The following is an 18,222-nucleotide window of genomic DNA, read 5'->3' as shown; positions in this document are numbered from 1 at the left end:
AAAGAATGCAGTGCACAAGCTGTTATTTTATTATCGTATTCTATACTTGTGTCTGGCTTTGAAAACCATCACACCAGTCAAGTGATCTTACCCTATGAAACATTGACCTATCGCTTTCCAACCTTGAGAACTTATCAGAGCTGGGATGGTAATTATGGAATTGCAGCATCCATCCATCTATGAAAGATGTTGGATACTCAACAAATAACTTCACCTTCATATGGTGCATCTTTGCTGATGGTTGAAGAGAAGTGGATTTGCGAAGTAGATTCTTCAACAAGTGCCACACGTGAAGCTTCCAAATGTGGGTGCGAGCTTTTGATTCATGGATGAGGACCCCAAATTCTCCTATTCTGGAGCTTCCTACTGTCTTTCTACATTTTAACAATATTCTACTCCTCTATTCTTACTGCCAAAGTGCATAACCTCACATTTCCCCATATTATATTCCATTTGACAATATTTTGCCCACTCACTTGCCTTTATCACTCTGCAGATTCTATGTCATTGTCATCACTTGCCTTCCCAACTATTTTTGTATTGATAGCAACTTGGCTTTAGTACATTCACTTTCCTCATCTAAGTCATTTATGTATATTGTAAATAATTGTGGGCCCAGCACTGGTCCCTGTGGCACTCCATGAGTTAAAGGTTGCCATTCTGAATATACCACCCCTCCCCCCCTCCCCCCTTTATCCCGACTCACTGTCTTCTGTTAGTAAGTCAGGCCTCCATCCATATTAATGTACTATTCCCAATACTATGGGCTCTTGTCTGAGCCCATCTTATCTTACCTGGAGGACATGAGGGTTTCTGCTCTTTATTAACAGTACTTTTCTGTGTGTTAGCTGAGCACTGTAATCTGGGTTCTGTTTGTTACTTGAGAACAATCAAAATATTTGTAGATGAACCTATCAGTGAATTTTGTCACTTCCAAATGGTTCTTGCAATGCTTGCTTATAACGTAATGGTTTTGAAGAAGAAAGGGTATTGTGTTTTAAGAAAGTGCTATGACCCAACTTCACCCCAAGTCAATTCAATCAGTAAGTGTGACTTTTAATCCATTAGCCAAACTGCAAAATTCTCATTGTGCTTATCAGATATATGAGGAATAAGAAATGAAGTCATCACAAATGCCAAGAGATATGCCTATTAAAAATGCAGATATTTTCCCATTTAGCATTTACCATTTCAAATGAACAGAATTTCACTTTTTATTGATGCTTACAAACACTATGTATTCAATATGTTTGTGACAAAAACGTTATTCGTTGTAGAAGAAATCTGATAGAAATGAGCAGGAAAAATGCCATCTGGTGCAAATGGGTATTATTCCTTATTCTATACTTGTCTTATGATGTGTTTGCAATATGTAGAGTAACAGGGCAGTACACTCTGTAATTAAAACTATTCAAAGAGCTCACTGCAGTTTTTTTGTTGCTTTTTCTTTAGAATCTGCTGATTACCCTGACGTCCACCTCAGCTTGTTAAAAACAGGCAGGTCTCCCCATTAACTCAATTGTTACTTCACTCTGTGCAGTCTACACAATTTAATTTAAGTGCTCTTTAGATTTCTATGGGGTAAAATTAACTGCTTTATAAATTCAACGGGAACTCCTGCAAATATCCATTCGAGGCAAACATTTACTTGGAGGATAAAAGACAGCAAGGAGTTTGCTACAAGTCAGTAACATACAAAGGGGTCCTCACGATGGCGTAAACCACAGGTGTGAAGCTCAAGCAATTTATCAACGTCAGCTGAATCCCTGAGATATAGAGCTGCCTTGAAACAAACTCCTAAATAGACTATTATTTATGACATAGATGAAAAGATAAATGCTTAACAGTGGGGAAAGAACCAGCATAGCAAAGAAACTACCCCGATGTGAATGGATGAGCACAGTAGGATTATGATTATATGTCGAGTACTGCAATTTTGTGAAGGTTTGTTTGACTGAATTATAGAATAAAATTTCAGTAGAAATAATATAAACAATTATTAAAAGGACTGATGGCACCTGTGGAAATCAGATGACATTTCATTCTATCATAATAGGTATCAAGAGATTTATGAATCTTCATTTCAACTTACCAACTTATCTGTGTGAAGGAATGTTATATATGACAGCATGTTAATGATTGTATTCTTCCTTTCCCCGCAGGTCCTCCGAACCATCACAGCCAGTCCACTCTACGGCCTCCTCTTCCACCACCCCACAACCAGACACTCTCGCACCACCACTCGTCGGCCAACTCCCTCAACAGAAACTCTTTGACAAACAGAAGGAACCAGATTCATGCCCCTTCAGCTGCACCCAATGAACTGCCTACCACACCAGAGTCTGTTCAGCTGCAGGACAGCTGGGTTCTGAATAGCAATGTGCCACTGGAGACAAGGTATTGTGAAGGAAGATTTATTCTTATCTTACAATGGTTTGACTTGTCAGATTTTATAGCAACTGATAAGCCTTCAATCTGTTAACCCACTTTGACAAAACACAATAGCATCTGTTGTATTGCTGTTTCATCTCCTGACTGCCTACATCACGAACTTGAGCTGAGGAATGAGCTCCCTTTTCTTGTTTGTTCCAATTTTTTTTATTATTAGGGATCTGTATCAGTTTAATTGATAATACACTGGATGACAGCTTTCAACCAAAGGCATCCCACTCAAATATGCCATATTGTTCAGGGAAATCTATTGTTCGTGGTTAACCTAACACTTATCTGTTTTGCACAAATGAGTACAGTTAACCTTCAGCTCAGTTATCGTCTTGACATGTTACCAAGCTCAACACATCATCAAAAACTGCAGGAGGCAGAACCCATGCAGCTCTGCTCAGATACAGGGCAGTCTGCTGCTCATTAGCTTCCCATCACCACTTGGAGTTTTAATGATTGAATAATGGAATACTAGAGTTTGCCTTTCACTTTACACTGGATACCTTTATATGACTGTCCATGTCTGGCCTTACAAGTGTTAAGTCACTTTGCTGACATGTTAGTCAATATTAAAATGCACTGTGATTTTACATGATGTGAGGTTTCAAAATGTCCCAGCAATAACAGATTCAAATGACCACCAGGCAAACAAATAGCAAGGAGTCCTGATCTTTCAGTGGGCTTTTTTGTGTGCTTTGCTGTTTGAGGTTAAGAAATGTATCCAGAAGCGACAGCCCATTTCCAAAAATTAATCTTCTCTCTTTACCTTCTCAATATTTAATAATGAATTATTGAACATATAGGAATATGATTTAGAAATTGTTGCTTGTGCATTCTTCTGAATTCTGTTGAAATCCTCCTAAATGCAATTCTGAAATATCTCAGAAAAGTAAGTCAATGCTGTTTGAAAACAAATTTGTTAAGATTAAGCTACATTCTGAGAAATGCATTTGTGATCGAGCACCACACTGCTCAATTTCTGCACAGTGTCGATGTCGGAAATTGAACGGTGCACTTTTCATAGATGTTTAGGCTCCTGCCAGCACTTTTCCACTGACAATGCTTTCGTCAGCTGGATTCTCATTTCGGTTGCAATGCTTCAGTTTACATTGGTTTTCTGAGTATGAAAAGAGCATTCGTCAGGAAAGGCCATCGCCACTTTCAACAAATTCAGATAAATCTATTTGCTAGGGGAGAAAAAGCTGCATTTGAGCCCTGCATGACACTACATTACCAGTAAGTACCAGTGGCATCCTCATTTGAGGCACTGGGGGCTGCTCAGCACTTGTTAGGATGGCCTTGCTGTTAGTGGCCATTTGTAAGCAGAGGAATTCCTAAGATAAGGCTCTGGAGAGACTGTTCAACAATAACTAATTGAAATGATGAATGAAGTGCTGCCACATTTAAAATATATCTTGCAAATTGAGGTATTCGGGTGTTCTACTGATACCATCAGTGACAGAAGTCAGCTTTCAAGCAGTGGCTTATCTTTATCCCTTAAAGTAGGTCATTTTACTTTTGTCTTTTCCAATTTTGTTTTCTTTCTTTCTGATATTTTAAGCACATTTGAAACTCACTTGATTTTCTGAAAATTAAAGTCAAGTCATTAAATTAACATTGTGCATATGCCCTATGCTTATTCTTCCCTGCAAAGGGGACTGACCAGACCTTACGTTTAGATTAGATAAGATTACTTACAGTGTGGAAACAGGCCCTTCGGCCCAACAAGTCCACACTGACCTGCATACCACCCAGACCCATACTCCTACATTTACCCCTTCACCTAACACTACGGGCAATTTAGCATGGCCAATTCACCTAACCTGCACATCTTTGGATTGTGGGAGGAAACCGGAGCAAACACAGGGAGAGTGTGCAAACTCCACACACAGAGTCGCCTGAGACGGGAATTGAACCCGGGTCTCTAGCGCTGTGAGGCAGCAGTGCTAACCACTGTGCCACCGTGCCACCCAATTAAGATAGGGCCAATAGCAGACAAAGGTGCATGCTTCCTGGAAGAGAGAGAGGGACTAAATGTTAAACCGAGTACATCTAATCTCAATCATAGAAATGGGCCTTTCTAACCAACTGGTCAGTGCCAGCAGTTATGATCCACACAATCTTCCTCCCCGTATTCTGAACACAACGTTATCAGCAGACCTGACAGCATCCCAGAAGCAGGAAAATCGACATATCTGATGAAGGGCTCCTGCTCGAAATGTCAATTTTCCTGCTCTTCAGATGCTGCCTGACCTGCTGTGCATTTCCAACACCACTCTAATCCTGAATCTAACTTCCAGCATCTGCAGTCCTCACTTTCGTCTTATCAGCAGATGTGTCTAATGCTTTCTTTCCTGTGTGCTTATTAATATTTTCCATCTTTGAATTTGCATTATTTGCCTCAACTGCTCCTTTTGGCGGCAGCTTCTATATTTTGACGAATCTTTTTTAAATATGTTTCTTCTGAGTTCCTGAATAAGTGGGAAACAAATGTATCAGTTGAGTCTAAGCATAATTTGACAATTGTTTTGGCAAAAAGAATGGTTCTAATCAGGGAGAGGTGGCCTGAAGTGGCAGAAAGGAAAGAAGTAACACAGTCCTGACTTTAGATACTAACCGCAGTGTTATCGTGCAACATGGCTTTTATTTTCAGGTGAAAATGCCAACTCAAATTGACCTGCAAACAGTTTGTGTAGCAATTGAAAATTACAATTGTTTTTAATACTTTTAAAAAGTTTCTGCTGGATTGGAATATGCACTCTGGGGAGGGTACATATTTGCCAGCAGGTTATCTATGCTCCAACTGCTTAACCACCCCTGTCTTGGCCATAACTAAATGGAGGACAGGATGTCAGGTAAGTCTCGCTGCCTGTGTTGGTGTCATTCAAGGAATGGGGGAACCCGGAATTGCAGCACACCCGGGCACCTCAGAGGCATCAGCCCACAAAAATTATTCCCCGCTTTCAAATCCAACCACTTTTATTCACTTTGCCAGCGACCCCAAGCCTGAGATTTACCCAGGCTCCTCAGTATGTTAGGACTGGTCTGTGGTCCCACTCGTGGCATTGTTGATACTGCTATCCAATTAGCGAGCAGCTCTCTAAAGTGGAATTTCCTCTGAAGAAAGTGTAAAATTGCAGGGACAACTGTCTACCTTGTGGGCAGGCACCCCCTTAACCTTTAAGCCATTGGGATCAGAAACTACAAACCATGTCAAATTTAGATTGATAAATAGAATTCAATGACTGTTTTAAAGAAGTTTATTGTGCATTATGTGTCTGCTTTCATAAAATATCACTTGTGTACAAATGTTGTTTTGTTCAGAGATCCAATAAATAATCTAATCTGTGCAGTACAGGTCAAAATATTGTCACTTGTTACTAGTCAAATCTTGAGAAAGCAAAGCTTTCTCCCACGACATACATAACATTCTCTAATGTACTGCACTTTAATGTAACTTGTATTGATCTATAATCATTCTGTACAAAATAGGGTTGCTGCATTGAAGTATTCTGTTTGAGATACACCTTTTCTTTAGCTGATCTAAATTCATATTTTTTGATCGATCTATTTACGAATCTTGTTAGCCCAATTAACACCCAACAGTGGTCTATCGCTCAATTTGTACGGCACTGTAAATACATTCAATTATTTTCTTGTTGTATATTACTATACAAGGAAACCTCTGATATTAAATTGTGATGTTCGGCTGGATTTTAACACATAAAAATGTATGCGAATTGGAGTGATGTCAGAGGTTGTAATTTTCAAAATCTCAAATCTGACACTCACTTTTCAACTTCTGAGTTTTTCTGTGTCGATTCATGGGATATGGATGCCACCAGCAAGACCGCATTTATTGTCTATCCACAATTGCTCTTGAGAGGTGCTGGCAAGTGGCCTTCTTGACTTGCTGTTGCCCAAGTGGTATACCTTTTCTCTTGGGCTGAGAGCAGTTGTAAGTCATTTCGCCTATCCAGTCTGCTCTGACATTATATAAGATCATTGCTGATCTGATTCTGGATTCCACTTTCTTGTCTATCCCTTTTAACATTGGATTCTTTGTTAATCAAAAAGCCATCTGACTGAGCCATAAAAGCAGAGAGAAACTGGAGAAGGTACAGAGAAGGTTACAAGAATGACATTCGAAATATATCAGCATACAAACAGAAAAGTATAAACAGCTTGTCTCTCCTCTCGCTTCAAGAAGGTTGAGAGGAGATTGATTAGAGGATGTTAATATAATGAAAGGTTTTGATGGAGTGAATACATATAAAATAATTCCTCTGAAGGAAGGCCATAATAAGGTCATCAGTGTATCCTATGTATCTTTTGTAGAAGAGCAGTGAGTTATTCCATGGAGTCTGACCTATATCGCTCACCTAATTAACATCACAAAGAAAGATTATTTGATTGTTGTCACAATGCTGATTTTGGGAGTTTGTTATGTGCAGTCTGGCTGCCACGTTTCTTACAGTTACAACACTTCAAAATTCTTCATTGTATGTTAAATGCCTTGGGACTTCCAGTGGTCATGAAAGGCACTATATAAAAGCAACTTTGTAATAGCAGCAGAGATCCATTATATTGGGTCTACAGCACAAAAACAACCATCTAGTCCAAACAGAGCATATGATGTTTCCAATTCACTTCAGCCTTCTTCCATCTTTCTCATCCAATTTGACCACTGCAACTATCTATTTCCTTCTTTCTCAAATATTTGTCAAGCTTCTCCATAAAAACATGTACACTAATTACTTTAACCACCCTTTATGATTGTAAGCTCTACGGTTTACCTCTTCTAGGTGATATCTGAGTTTCTTATTTACTTTCTAGGATACTGTCTAATGCCAATAGCCTCTCGTTATACTGGTGTCCTCAAAAAGAAACATTCTGACTTGTTCCAATTTCACCCATGTTCCAGTAGTCATTATAATGAGGTCAGGCAGGTGGACATCATAGAATATGACCTCCCTGATTGAGTCTGTTAATTTGGTCAAATCAGGGAAGTTTGGCTAACAGATAAAAACAGGAGGGTTAGACATCCGGTTCATTCTGACAGCTGTCTCTGTGGAGTTGTTTCAGCTCCAAAAGAGTTGTTCCACATCACAAAACCAATTTGCCTTCAAAGAAATCTTGGAATATTTCATTTTGTTGTTTTGTTGATGACACTAAATTTATCTATTTACTGGTAGGAAGATATTGGCTGGAATTAATTTTTCAAAGTTCCCCATACATTTGAACACCTCTGCCAGTTTTTCCTTTGCTTTGTTCAATGCTAAGAGTCCCAGTTTCTGTCATCTTATTCTATAAATCCTTTTTTTTAAGTCTTATTTTAATTTCTCTAGACTTGTAACAATACAAGTTCAATTTTAAGGAATTCAAAACATTGGTTGTAATTGTGAAACAATTTTTATTAAATTTAAATACTCTTTGGTGATATATGGCTACCTAATTTGTCTCATATTCAGCTGGTGCCAAATTTCAGGTGACCCATATTCAAACCCTTTTACCATGGTGCCATCTAATCAAATATATATATAGATAGATTTATTATTTTTTAAATACATTAAAATAAGTTCTACATTTCTAAGAGGAGATTCTGATCAGATCCAATTCAGAAATATGTATCATACTTGAAATCTGACGGGCTCCTCATATTGCAGGATAGTCAGAAAAGCAGACCATCCCCATTATCCACAACATTCATTTGCTGTTTACTGTGATTTAAATACCCAACCACACAGACAGCCATTTTGACAGTTCTTGCGAAAGGACAGGGGCACAAGATAGATGTGAGGTTCAAATCCCAGGCAGGTAGGGTATCAGGTGTGTAGGGGCTAGTTTGCCAGATGGGTACACTGTCAGGATGCAAAGTGTGAAAGGGGCCAGGTAAGTAATGGAGTAAGATTAGCGTGGTGCTGGAAAAGCACAGCAGGTTAGGCAGTATCCGAGGAGCAGGGAAATCGACGTTTCGGGCAAAAGCCCTTCATTCCTGCTCCTCGGATGCTACCTGACCTGCTGTGCCTTTCCAGCACCACTCTAATCTTGACTCTGATCTCCAGCATCTGCAGTCCTCACTTTCACCTAAGTAATGAAGTAAGTCAGGGTGAGCAGGAGATATCAGGTCTGGTACGTTGTGAGGAAAGGCACTGTCAGTTTGGGTGATGGGTTTGGGTCAGATCCTGGTGGGTGTGGGGAGAGGTGAGCTGTCAGGTCTCGGGCAGACAGCAAGTGAAGGAAGGGTGCCAGATCCGAGGTGGAGAAGGTGTATTGGGTCCCGGGGGATTGGAAGCATGCAAGGTGGGAGGTTGGTGTTGGGTTCTGGGCTTGGAGGAGCGGTGGAGTCAGGGAACTGGGTACATAAAAAGTGTGGGGAGTTGACATTGAGAGGGATGATGATGGGTGATGAGCTTGTGATCAAGTTAGTAGTTACCCAGGATTTAGACGTGATTTTTAATAATTGAACCTTTCATGACTAACAGCAGAATTATCCAATTTATATGGATAATTTCAGAGAATTACAGGTATAGGGTAACTGTCCATCAGTATCTTCAATTACCTGGGCATCTTCCCTCAAGACTGCTCCATCAAAGATTCTGCTAGGTTGTAGTTCACAACTGCCATCTATACGGTAGGGCTGTGATTATTTGGCAATTGCAAAATCTAGGTTCATGTTGAAATTGAAAGTAGGCAGTGACTTAAGTGGCAGAGTTCAAAATGAATCCATTAAAATAAGTTGAAGCACAGGAATAGAACATTTTGAAGCAGCAGTCATCCAATAGTAACGGAACATTTGTTCAATCCTTGCAATGTTTGATTGCTGGTACGCACTGCCCAGTAGATGCCAAGTGGTATTTCATTGCAGGAGAGACATTTCAAAGAAGAACCATTCAGCTCAGGGGGTATTTAAAGACCTGAGAAAGAATTACCATTGCACCTGATGAGTTCTAGATGGTACACATTGCTCACACATACCAGAATAGAAAATGAAAGAATTCAAAACGCTTACAAATAAAAAAAAACTTTATTTTAAAAAGTAGTTTCTTAGCTTATAATCACATCAGCCCAAAGAACCTCTCTGCATTCAAGGCACTTATTCTCTTTGTGTAATCCTACTGCTACTCTTATCTAGAACAGGCAGGAATGTCAAGTAGAATTTGAATAGATCTTGAATTAAGTGAATTCAAACAGTCCCAATTCTATTTGACCTGCTGCTTCAAAAGCTCACCCCTAAAGATATTGAGTCAGAGCAGAAACTTCTAAGTAGTAAAATTGAGCAAGCGCTCAGCTCCCAGTGTGTTTAAATCTAGTTGCCTGATAGTAACATGTTTTTCTTGTTCAACATTGAAAAGATGATGATATACAGCTTACACATAGCTTGAAACCTGTAAAAGGCTAAATACACTACAATATGAAACCACATATGCAAGGACAGATATTACCACCACAGTGTCAAATCCAGATAAAATTATTTCCGATGTACGCAAAGAATTCCAATAGGCCAGTCAATCCCATTTGACAGAGCTACAATGGACCGAGCCTTTCCTATTTAATCCTGTTTGCACAGAATTTCAGTCGATCAAGTCCCTTCCCATTCAGACCTATTTTACACAATTCCAATCAGTCCAAGTCCTTTTCCATTCACTCCTTTTCCATGGAACACACAACTGAAGTACAGCACTTACGTTCACCAGTTATCTGTCTTATAGTCCAACAATCATTAGCTGGCATTGTAATCCACAGCCAGAAAGCATCTTAATCGCTGTGAAATGCAGATTTTTGTTAATTTTTTGTTGTTGTTTTTGTTTAGAGTTTGATTTGCTGAATTAATGATCAAACAGAGTGTGGGGCAAATATTTAAAAATTGGCAGTTTTAATCTACAATTTGCGAAAATATATCCTGATCTGATCATAACATTTCTTGGCAAAACAGTTATGAATTTATTAGAATTCAGCTGTATCCAAAAAGCCTTTTTGTTGCTTTTTCTCTCTTTCAAATCTAATTCCTATGTGCATCTGTTCACAGCTTAAAGATATTCTTGGCGTATTTTTGAAATTGGATTTGATTATTCTGACATTTGTTTTAAAAACTCACTACCTTAAGCTGCTTGACAAATACATTTCAGTTTCACATTTGTGTTACCATCCTTTCATATTGATTTTTCCCCTCAAGATTGAAACTGATTCAGCTGAAGAATCAGGTCTGAGGAAATACCTGTTCATACCAATTAATTTATTACTGCTCTCAGGAAATGAGTATTTTTAGCACAGATCAATACTGGCATCATAACTCAAATATGTACCTGAGAATATGATTCTCTGCAGCTGGATCAAGTTCACTAATATGATCCCATTTCTTATCTGTCTTGCACAATGCAGATTACTTTCATGACTAAAATTGAACTTTTTTCAGCAAAATAAATGTTTTAAATCTTCTAGTAACCAGATTCAGACTGTAGTATATGGTGCCAGCGCATGTTCATTAAGAAATGTCTGTTAATTTTAAGTGAAGCTACAGATGTAAATGGGACTGAATTATCGGATCAAGTATTAGGTTTACAGTGAATCAGCCTCCACTGATTAGTACAATCAAGTTAAGGAATATTCTGTATTTTATTCCCTTAGTTTTAAAATTCTCATCCTTGTTTTCAAACTCACTCATGACCTCATTCCTTCCTATCTCTGTTATCTCCTTTCATGCCACAACTCCCTGAAATATCGATGCTCATCTAATTCTGGCCTCTTGAAAATACCTGTTTTATAATTGTTACGCCTTCATTTTCTAAGGATCTAAAGTCTGGAATCCTCCCTCCCCCCCTCCCTCCCCACCCCCCCGCAGAGAAGTCCAGCTCATTATTTTGTCTTCCTCCTTTAACATTTTCCTTAAAACTGACCTGTTGAATGATGTTTTTAGATATCTATCATATTTCCTCATGTGGCTCACTGTCAGGTTTTGTTTTATAATATCCTCGTGAAATATCTTCGGACTACAAATAAAGAACAACATAGAATAGACAATAACTGAAACAGGCTATTCATCCCAAACAGCCCATGCTGTACTTGAGCCTCCTCTCATCTTTGATTGTTTAATTTTATCACAGAAATTTGTATCAGTATTTTCTCCTCTCTCATATTTATGTAGCCTCCTTTAAATACGTCTATATGATTCCCTTCAATCATCCCGATGATAGTAAGGTCCACATTCTCACTGCCCTTTAGATAAATAGGTTTCCTCTGAATTCCCTGTTGAATTCCTTAAAGCAGCAGACACTTAGACTAACTCTCTCCAACTATGCTCATCCTTACAAGTCAAAACGTTATTTCTATACTAACTCGTTCAAATCTTTTCACAAATTAGAAAATAAAAGAACAATCAATCCTCAGCCTTCTTGTGTTTTTAAGAGAAAGGGGACTTAACATTTTGATCCTTTCCTGATATGTCTACCTTCATATTTTTGGTGTCATCCTCATAAATCTCCTTTGTGCTTGTATCCATTGCCTGAATGTCATTCTATTGTATGACAATCAATACTGCATGCAGTTTGATCTGACCAAAGTTCATATAGTTCAATAGCCCTACTTCTCAATTCTATTCTTTTAGAAATAAAGTTAAACACTTTGTTTATTTTAACTAATTTTCTTGCCAATTCAAAACTCAAAAGTTTTGGTGTTAGGTGTACATGTATTCTGAGATTGTTTGTTTCTCTACCCCACCTTGACTTGCACATTTCAAGTCGTAAAGGATCTCTGTATTCCTCCAACCAAAACATACAACCTCATATGTATCTGCGTTGCATTTTATTTACCTAGTTTGAATGTTTCTTAATGTCCTCTTGTAATTTATTGAGGTCCTCTTCTGTTTAATTTTATTAAGTTAAAGGTTTCACATGAAGACAAAATGTTAGTATTTTACATCCAAAATATATTCTTTAGAACCTTACAAGTTCCCCTCCAAGGCATTCACCATTTGACTTTAAAATGTCACAATTCCTTTCGTGTCCCCTGGTCAAAATCCTGGTATTCCTTTCCTAATGATATTGTGAGTCTATGTACACCAAATGGATGAAAACAGTTCAAGAAGTCAGCTCACCACCACCTTCTCAAGGGCAATAAATATTGGTCCAATCAATGACACTCAAATCCCATGAATGAATAAAAGAAAGTTCACAATGCACTGAAGGTAATTGTACAGCATGAATCCTTCAGTCAGAAACCTTTGGAAATGAGCCTATTCCTTTACATTAGTGACAGTTGATTCGTTTTATTTATAGCTCCATTATCCAACTGATATTTCAAAATAATTTTTCTGTCATGCTCAAGCCTTTACAAATATTACCCATTCTTTCACAGAAACACCAGAATGAGTGATGTTGCTTCTTTAAAGCAAAAAACAATATTTCTGCTCCAGCAATAACATGCAGTGAAAATCATGTCAAGGAAACATTTAAATAACATAAGGTGGTGGGCTAATTCCTATTCAAAGAAGAGAGACACATTTCTTTCTTTGTCTCCCACTCTTCTTTCTATTTCTGCAACTTAGCTTATGGCTGCATTTATTATCTCAACCAAAGTTCATTATTCACATGAGAACCAACACAGTCCAAAGATGGTTAGGTGGATTGGCCATGCTAAATTGCCCATAGTGTTCAGGAATGCATAAGTTGGGTGGATTAGCAATGAAGAATGCAGGGTTACAGGGATAGGGTAGAGTGGATGAGTCTGGGTGTGATGCAGTTCAGAGGTCGGTGTGGTCTATGGGCCAAATGGTCTGCTTCCACACTGTGGGGACTCAATGATTGTATGAATTTGTGAAGCTTGTTACTAGTCCAACAGCCTACACTGTAAGAATTGAAGGTAGACAGGCAAAACAGGTGACTATAAACTCGTCCTTCCATCCATATGGTGCACTTTCAAATTGGATAGCAACCAGGAGTAGGAATCCTGTTTGATACATCACCTCCCCACAGTCCAAAGATGCGGTGATCAATCTTTTCATTTCTGGATAGTTAAACATATAAAAGTAGAAAACAGGATCAGTAGTGGGCTGTTCAGCCCTTTGAGCTTGCTCCACCTTTCAGTATGATCATGCCTCATCATCCAACGCATTACCCTGCTTTCACTTCCTCCCAGTACCATTTGACTCCTTTAATAACTACATCTAATTCCTTCTTGAAAACATTCAATATATTAGCGCCAACTGTTTTCTGTGGTAGAGAATTCCACAGATTCATCACTCTCTAGGTGAAAAAGATTCTCCTCATCTTAGTCATAAATAGCCTACGCCATATCCTCATAATTTGACTTCAGTTCTTGGACTCTCCAGTCATCAGGAACATTCTTCCAGTGTTTATCCTGTCTAGTCCTGTTAGAATTTTATAGAGCTGTGTAAATAAAATGTGACTTAGTGACAGGATACTGCCCTCTGTGGAGTTGTTTCAAGTTTCTATGAGATTTCCTCATTCTTCAGTTAACCACAAAAAGATCAAACTTAAGACCTTCCTCATCAAGAAACTACCTTACCACAACATTTCTGAGAGGCTTCATAAATCTTGGATGAATTTTATTTCTTTGAAGTCTTTTTTTAAAATATTAGTTTTATTGGAGTTAAAAATCACACAACACCAGGTTATAGTCCAGCAGGTTTAATTGGAAGCACTAGCTTTCGTAGCACTGCTCCTTCATCAGGTGGTCATCACAACCACCTGATGAAGGAGCAGCCTTCTGAAAGCTAGTGCTTCCAATTAAACCTGTTGGACTATAACCCGGTGTTGTGTGATTTTTAACTTTGTACACCTCAGTCCAACACCGGCATCTCCAAATCAGTTTTATTGGTGATATTTAAGACAATAGTGTTCCTGTATGCCCCTCTCTTGTGGAAAATTCACTAAGATTGACTTTACATGAGTGAGTTCACTGAACCAAAGCTCCCATCGTTTAAGGACCGCAAGAAAATTTTGTTAAATCCTCTGCCAGATAATTAGAGTTGTGATTGTGCATGGACTTACAATTTGCTAGCAGTTGACACATGAACTGGATGAAAAAGTAGTTGGCAGGTCAGTTAGTCTCCAAAGGCAAATGTAAAGTAATGATTTACAATGAAATCATAGAGATTTAGAGCTCAGGTGGAGACTCTACAACTCATTCAGCATTTATTAGTTTTTTGCCTGAATAAGACTTCAAAACTGGTGCCACTTGAAAGCTGCTGGACATTTCTTTGCTTCAATGTTCCTTTAAGACAATTAATCAACTCAGCCTCAACCATTCCAGAGAATGAGGATTTCAGCAACTGTGTGGTAAACAAACTTCTCTGACCCTCTTGACTCACTTTTGTGGTGTCAGTTTTAAATTGATGAACTCTCGTCATTGGCTGCTCAACCAGAGGAGAAAGTGAGGACTGCAGATGCTGGAGGTCAGAGTCGAGAGTGTGCTGCTGTGCTTTTCCAGCACCACACTCTGAACTCTGCTCAGCCAGAGGAACCAAGTTTTCCCACTCACCTCTGTGAAAACAATTTGTTATTTCAAAACTCTCATCCACCTTTTCTCAGCCTCCCCATCCCAGTGGAAATCATCTCAGGATCTGAAGTTTTACTGTCTGACATCATCCTTCTCAAACTAAGTTAAATGATCTCTGTGACTTTAATGTCTTTTCTATAACTGATTTTTAATTGAAATTTGTCATTGCTTCTTTACTTACCTATTCCATACACTATTATAAAAGCCCATTCATACTTTTTTGGTCTTTTAGTTATTTTACATTATTGATGTATCGATCTACATTCATATTTTAAGAAATCTTGTACTGCTATCTAAATTCCAAAGTCTTACTATTCATCGACTCCTTCGATGTGCACTCTTCTTCAGGGTATTGGCCAGCTCCAAAATGATTCCTTTCTCTTCATGTTGCAGAAGTTGGGAGTGAGGTTGGGAATGGTTATCTGCCTGACAACAGCGAGTAGACAATTAAGGCCCCTTGAGGCACTTTCCCGGCACTCACTGGATTTTCCAGCTGGTGTGCAGAGATTGTGACCAAAAGTTATCCATGAAATAATGTAGGTTTCCCAGCAGCAAGACAGGTAGAAGTCAGAGTTGTGAACTCTATTGAACAGGAATAGCATCACTCTCAAACTCAACCTTGACTAAGGAAGCACTTGTTGCGGTGGAAGACTTTGCCCTATGTGTACTCCAGCCCCAACACTTCCAACCATCTACCTCATTTGTGGCTAGCTCATAGAATCCCAACTATGCAGAAAAAGGCCATTCAGCCCATCGAGTCCACACCAACCCTCTGAAGAGCATCCCACCCAGACCCAGCTTCTCCCACCATATCATCATCACCCTACATTTTATTGTGGCTAATCCACCTAACCAGCACATCCCTGGACACTATGGAGCAATTTAGCATAGTTGAAAAGTGCAGCACTGGAAAAGCGCAGCAGGTCAGGAAGCATCCAAGGAGCAGGAGAGTCAATAGGAATTCCTGATGAAGGGCTTATGCCCAAAATGTTGACTCTCCTGATCCGTGGATGCTGCCTGACTTGCTGTGCTTTTCCAGTACCACACCTTTCAACTCTGATCACTCCAGCATCTGCGGTCTTCCCTTTCTCTCTGCAATTTAGCATGGCCAATCCACCTAACCTGCATGTGTTTGGACTGTAGGAGGAAAATGGAGCACCCAGAGGCAACCCATGCAGACATGGGAGAATGTTCAAATTGCAAATGGATAGTCAGCAAAGCTGGAATCAAATCTGAGTTCCTGGAATTGTGAGGCAGCAGTGTTAATCACTGAGCCACTGCGCTGCTGTATAGTTCGGCAGTTCTCACTTTGATGGTGGAGCTGCTGATGTTACCATGCCGACAGGCTTTTCCGCTGCAGACCCTGGAGTCTGCCCGCCATCCTTAATTGGATGGAGCAGTCCCTCCTCCAGAATCTGCCCTCTGGGAAATTGTAGCCTCTTGAAGCCTTTTTCACCCTGATGGCAGGACTAAGACCAAAGAATGAAAGTCATTCACTTTTGCTCCGATTTTCTGATACTTGCAGTTTTATCATTTGTAAAGTTGTTCATAACTTTTAGGATGTGGATTTGTCCAGAAAGACCAGCACTTCTTGCACGTCCCTAATTACCTTTGTTAAGATAACAGTGAACTCTCGAGTTGAACCTGTGTGATGTAGGCACTCCCACAGTGCTATGAGACGTGGAGTTTCAGAATTCTGATCCATTTTCATGAAGGGACGGTCATATATTTTCAAGTCAGGATGATGCGTGATTTGGAGGGGAACTTGAAGAGGACTTCATACTGTGAAAACTATGCTTCTTTTATTCAGTGTGCATGAACTGAACTTGGCTGGTGCTTGGGGGAAAGTAAGAATAACGTAACCTCAAGCAGCCACACTGCAGTTAGGGGACTTGCTCCCAACCTTTACTAATCAACAAGCCAAAAATGTAGCTTTTCAATCCACACATAGCAGAGAAGAAGGATGCAGGGATCCAAATGAAGCCCGCAGGGACAAAGAATACTGTCAGTGCAGCCCTGAATCCAGGCACGTACTGAAATGAGTTAGATAAACGCTGGCTGGAAATCTTTAGTAAAAGTCTAGCTAATGGAACAATCTGCATTGTTGTCCTTGATCCGCAGGCGCAATAACTAAAGGGAGAGTGAGCCTCGCCAGCATAGTAATTTGACTGTGTGCCTCTTAATGCAGAAATGCAGTTAGCTGATGGTTATGAGTGATGACTGAAAGAGAAGACACCGTATTTTCAAAAGGTGAATCAGTGCCACATTTCAAAGACTAAAGCAATGATTTTCATCCACTGAGCTCATGCACACTTGCTTAAAGACACCTTTAAAACACCAACACAGGACTCTCAATTTTTTTAAAAAAATAAATGTTTTGCCAAAGAAGAATGGATGATCCTGGCTCCACAAAAATCCTCCTGCATGTTGCTGGAGTCCTCCAGAATTCGGCACTGCAACCCCTCTTCCCACCCCAAACCCCCCAACTTGCATTCATTCTGAAACCACTGCAAGTGGTATTCTGCCTGTCTGTAATCATCCAACACTGGAGACTCATCACAATTGCAATGAGACCACACCATGAAAATCAGCAATTGATCCTGCAAATTGCACGCAGGTAAATTGCTTTAAAATCTATGGTGGCACCACTCAAGATTTCCTTATGCCACATTTGAAATTGGAACTCTGAGAAACATCCTATAGATGACTAGAAACAAGTGATAACCAGTTTGTCAGTTATTGCTGTTCTATACAATGGGGCAATATCAAGTTTGTAAGCTCCAGATTTTTAAGCTTGTGTAGTCTGTCAGGCCTAAGCTAGTTGTCAGATTGTCTGCCTAACGCTCATACAGCATGCTCTGTGGACTGGTTAATTTGATGCATGACGTTGACAGCTTATTGGGTTGAACTGAACTCCCTCTTGGTAATGCATGTTATGTAATGCAACACATTTCAAAGGATCCATTAGACGCACCTTGCTGCTCCTGTGAGATTGCTTTGGTTCGTTTTGTCCATATCCGTAATCCAACAAGATTGCAACATGCAAACTTAATATCCTGCAGGCTTATGTCACTTTGTACATAACTGGTCAAATCTATGGGAATGAAAGATAGGATTTTTAGAGCAATGTTTGACATTTTTAGCAGAATACTTCTGAAGTTGTGCTGGTAACTCCAGTTTTAAAACCAGTATTTAAAACCTTGCCCTTTAAAATGTTGTGAATCATCAAATGTCATGGCTTTACTGGGGCATGAATGTTGGACA

At 39.4% G+C, this 18,222-nt stretch overlaps 1 protein-coding gene across 2 annotated transcripts in view; it reads left to right on the top strand.

Annotated features, from left to right (window-relative positions):
• tenm2a (teneurin transmembrane protein 2a) overlaps window positions 1-18,222 on the top strand; it is a 797,630-nt gene that overhangs the window by 547,015 nt on the left and 232,393 nt on the right. For both annotated transcript variants that reach the window (XM_060836884.1, XM_060836885.1), the window contains one exon: window positions 2,163-2,397. In XM_060836884.1, coding sequence (XP_060692867.1) covers window positions 2,163-2,397 — 235 coding nt within the window. The remainder of the gene's footprint in view (window positions 1-2,162; window positions 2,398-18,222) is intronic.

This window comes from Hemiscyllium ocellatum, chromosome 16 (assembly GCF_020745735.1).
Source record: "Hemiscyllium ocellatum isolate sHemOce1 chromosome 16, sHemOce1.pat.X.cur, whole genome shotgun sequence".
In the NCBI taxonomy this organism is placed as follows: Eukaryota; Metazoa; Chordata; class Chondrichthyes; order Orectolobiformes; family Hemiscylliidae; genus Hemiscyllium; species Hemiscyllium ocellatum.
Note: the sequence above shows the minus strand (reverse complement) of the source record. Positions and strands in the feature narration are given on the sequence as shown.